Below are 4667 nucleotides of genomic sequence, written 5' to 3' on the forward strand. Positions count from 1 at the left end.
GTGCCTGGCTAATTTTTGTATTTTTTGTAGAGACAGAGTTTTGCCATGCCGCCCAGGCTGGTCTTGAGCTCCTGAGCTCAAGCAATCTGACCATCTAGACCTCCCAAAGTGCTGGGATTATAGGCATGAACCACCACGCCCGGCCACAGTATGCTCTCCTAAAGACAGTCTGGACCTAAGACATTTGTATTGTTTTATACTCAATAACACATTTAAGTATAATTTCAATTGTTCAGAATATTATATTCTTGTATTTAATGGTGAGAGCTATTATTTCACCTTTCAATTTTGTCACATTGCAAATTTCAAGGAAAATTAAAATTATTTAAGTCTCCAGAGACATTATATGAAGTTTTCCAAAATACAGTTGGTTAAGAGTTTTTTTCCCTTGCCTTACACTCAAGGTAGACAAATAAATTATTTTCCACCATTGAAAAAAAAATTGCATAAAAGGCTGTGTGGTTCCCAAAACAACTGCTTCTTCTAAAAGTTCTCAATGATTTTCATAGCATAAATGCTAAATTACCTCAACAGAAGTGTAACACAATAAGTTAGAAGGAAACCAGAAACCACCATAAATAGCAACTTAAAAGATGAGAGTACCTGGGCACCAATGGCTCACACCTGTAATGTCAGCACTTTGGGAGGCCAAGATGAGCAGATCTCTGGAAGTCAGGAGTTTGAGACCAGCCTGGTCAACATGGTGAAACCCCGTTTCTACTAAAAATACAAATATTAGCCAGGCATGGTGACGTGCGTCTGTAATCCCAGCTACTGGGGATGCTGAGGTGTAAGAAGCGTTTAAGCCCAGGAGGCAGAGGCTGCAGTGAGCTAAGATCATGCCACTGTAGTCCAGCCTGGGTGACAAGAGTGATATAACAACTCAAAAAAAAGAAAATGTGATATAGTCTCCAAGAACTTCAAAGCCTGTTGAGGACTATTATATCATCATTCCTACCACTCCCATTACATTTTCTAGGAATTTCATTTATTCATCAAAAAAAAAAAAAAAAAAAAAAAAAGAAAGCAACTTATTTTGGTTTTTCCACCTAACATTATTGTTAAAGTTTTACTTTTCAGGCTAGCAATGCTTTTAGAAAAATCTATGGAAAGCACGAGTGAGACAGCTGCCTAAGCTACGAGGCTTAGCCCTAGACAACATTTATTCAGAATTGTTCACTGACTTATGGCCAGCAACATTTTTGGTATAAAACTAAATATGGTGTCAACTTGCATTATGTCTAGTCCTATCGGTGGAAGAATGATCTGGGGGCTCAGAAATCTATTAGGGTTAGGGGTGTCCAATTTTTTGGGTCACAATGGAAGAAGAATTGTCTTGGGTCACAAATAAAATACACTAACACTAATGATAGCTGATGAGCTTAAAAACAAAACTGCAAAAATATCTCACGTTTCTTTAAGAAAGTTTATTCATTTGTACTGGGTCACATACAAAGCTATCCTGGGTGGACTGTGGGCCTCAGGTTGGACAAGCTTGTGTTAGGGTCTCATTTCCAACCTTGGCTAGCTATATAATTATGGATAAATAATCTCACCAGTCCAAGCCTCAAATCCTCATCTAATACAATGTTGAGGCTAACCTAGATGATCTCTAAGATTCATTTCAAACATAATTTTTATCTTCATCATTCCTACCACTCCCATTACATTTTCAAGGGATTTCATTAATTCATCAAACAATTATTAAACACCTGCTGTGTCTCTAGCACAAACAGTAATCTGAGTGTACATTTTGATTGTACCACTGGCATATTAGAAAATTAGTTAACACATAAGCTTAAAGTTAATAATGGGATTAAGAAAAAATATTTAAGTGGTTTATTTGGTTTAGAACTCACAGAATGATGGATTTATGTATCAGTATGAAACTCTCCACATTTGACACTGCTCAGAAAATAAGAATGTTATTAAAATACTGTGACTAATCAAAATGTAACAGGCCTACCACTGACATGATAAAGCCAACTGCCAATATGTATAGACCCTATTTCTGGCCCGTAAAAGACAAAAAGGCATGATAAAGTCAGCTTTCACGGGCACAGAATCTCAGTCCAATCTCTAACATGAATACATTTCTGAATAACAGTCTGTGGTGATCCTTCGTGTCAACTTTTAATCCTTCTAACTGATGAAAAGCATGAGACATCTGTTTATTTTAAGTACATGCTAGTGGCTGGCTTTTTCATCTTCGCCTAGCTTTGTACAATTGTACAGAATGCATTAAATGCTTAATACAAACACACACAATGCCCCCCACTCAACTCCAAGCAGGGAGTGGGGGTAAAAGGATAACTCAGTTTGCTCATAAGGAAGGAACACACAAAAATTAAATCCTAGAAGGAAGCTGGAAAAAAGAACAAATAACAACACAAGGCAAACTATGGTATTAAATAGTCAAAACTTCAGGGTCTTAATAATGTGTTAACTCCCTGTTAAGACAAAAGTAAATAAAACTGAGGGTTCCTATAACAGGAAGAGAACAGGAAAGAAAGGCAGGAGGAGGAGGGGAGATAACATTTACTCAGCACGTAACAGGTGCCAGGCACTATGCAGGTAGTTTTCACTTATTTTTCTCAGGAACTCTACACATGAAAATATGCTTCAATAGGTGATCATCTGCAGTAAGAGTTAACCATTTCCCTTCAGAAAAAAGATTTCAACAGCCTAAAGGCGTATGCTAACGCACAGGCACTGTGGACGTAAACAATCATTCTGCCTAGAATCTTGTATTTGGAACTGGAAGAGGTCTGGGGTCACCTAGGCAACCCATCCATCTTATGAACGATTAACTTAGGCCAGACAAGTTAAGGGGCTGGACTAAGGTCATCCTTGTTTAGAAAAAGAGTTGGGATCAAACCAATAATCAATACATGGGCATGCCCCTCTGCTGGTAACTATTCAGTGAAATTTAGTCATTACTAAGTTACTGACCACCTATTAGTACTTTATTAAAACAATCCTAATTATCCGATTATACAAACAGCACAGAATCTCCAAAGAATTTGTTAATTTCTATGTTTTTTAAACCAACCGATAACCAGTAACTTGCGTTTGAATTTGTCTATTTCCCTGGCTGCTCTCCTCATTAAGATCCCAGATGCAAAGCGGTGTTGGAGGAACGAGGTGATCGGTCGGTGAGGTAAGGATCGCCTCCTATAAAGCCCCACGTCGATGATCCTGGCCCTGGGCTCCCTGTCCCCTCCGCGATTTGTAACCCCTGAGCTGGGCGGGAGGACAGAGGATGAGTGTGCAGTAAAGTGGCTCTCGCGCCCTCGGCTCGCCGATTGCCCTCGCGACGTCGGGCCGGTTCCGAACGCGGACTGGACCGTTAAGGGGCTGCCTGGGCCGCTAAGCCCCGCGCGGGCCGCCCCTCCCCCACCGCGGCCTGAGGCGAGAGGCGCTGCCGGCCGGGCCCCCACGGCTCCCCGAGAGAACAATACAGGGGGTCTCCTGAGAGGCCGAACACCAAGGCCCCGCGTTGCGGGCCTCGCAGACAGCGGCGAGCCCCAAGGCCGCAAGAGACCACCCCGCAGGAGAGCAAGTGAGGGGGCGGTTATTCAGGGGGTTCAGAGGCCGCCGTGGCCTGACCGTACCTGACTCCAGGTGATGAACTCGTTAGTATGGGTTTCCTCCACAAGCGTCCACAGTTTGCTGAGGAAAGCCGGCACGTTCGAACTCTGCTTCATTGTTAACGCGGCGCAGGGATTCCAAATTCTACACCCGAACGCGGTGGTAGCGGCGGCGGCGGCAGCAGCGGCGGCGAAGGCAGCAGCTCCCCGAGAACGCCCACAACGCAGGCGCAGCAGATCTCGGTCCCCGCCCCCCAACCCCGCCAGGCGCGCGGTGAGGCCGAGAGGCCGGGCGACCGCACGTGACGGACAAGTCTCCTCGCTCCGCCTGTGCGCGCAGTAGTTCCGCGCCGGTCCAGTCCCTGGCCAATTCCAGAGGCCGACCACATGGCAGAGAAAAGTGATTGGCTGCTACAGACATGAAGGGGGCGGGAGCAGAAGGGGGTGGGAGCAGAAGGAGGTGGGAGCAGAAGGAGGTGGGAGCAGAAAGGGGTGCTGCCTTCTCATTTGCCTTTTATACAGAAGGCTTGAGGGTAGCGGGACTTTGGCTTGGGCGACCGTGTTTGGTTGTTTCACGTGGAACAGCTTATGGTTCCTGGACTGTGGCTGGGAGGCTACAAAAAGTCCCCAGGGTCTTTGACTCATAAGTTTGGCAGCCAAAGTGTGGTTTGCACCAGTTTAGAGAAAGGATCATTCGTGTATGGAAAAAGCCAGCTCTTAAGCATGATGTGCTAGGCCTCAAATTGAAACTGTCTTAAAAATGATGAACCTTGTTCTTAAGTTTTCGTTGGAAGAATAAGCCCTCTTTAAAATGCATTTATCAAAAAGAGCAGTTTAAATAACTCACTCTCTACTACTTAGAGATATAAACCAGGAACTGCAATTGATAATACATCATGTGCTGTTTTTAATCCAGTCATCAAGTGCCTACTCTGTACCCAGAATAAAAAGAAACAGGCTCGTTTATACTGTTTTAATTAAAATAGTTGTTCCTCTATGTACTTTACAGATCTATTCTTTTTGGCCTGAGAGATTGGTATAGTGGAAAAAAATAATGAAACAAAGCCTCTTGGACAT

At 43.7% G+C, this 4667-nt stretch overlaps 1 protein-coding gene across 2 annotated transcripts in view; it reads right to left on the reverse strand.

Annotated features, from left to right (window-relative positions):
- Positions 1-3905, reverse strand: part of HSF2 (heat shock transcription factor 2) — a 35185-nt gene extending 31280 nt beyond the window's left edge. For both annotated transcript variants that reach the window (XM_017541046.2, XM_017541045.2), the window contains exon 1: positions 3615-3905. In XM_017541046.2, coding sequence (XP_017396535.1) covers positions 3615-3707 — 93 coding nt within the window. In that variant the 5' untranslated portion in view covers positions 3708-3905. The remainder of the gene's footprint in view (positions 1-3614) is intronic.
- Between the last annotated feature and the right edge of the window lie 762 nt (positions 3906-4667).

This window comes from Cebus imitator, unplaced genomic scaffold (assembly GCF_001604975.1).
Source record: "Cebus imitator isolate Cc_AM_T3 unplaced genomic scaffold, Cebus_imitator-1.0 Scaffold130, whole genome shotgun sequence".
Lineage (NCBI taxonomy): Eukaryota > Metazoa > Chordata > Mammalia > Primates > Cebidae > Cebus > Cebus imitator.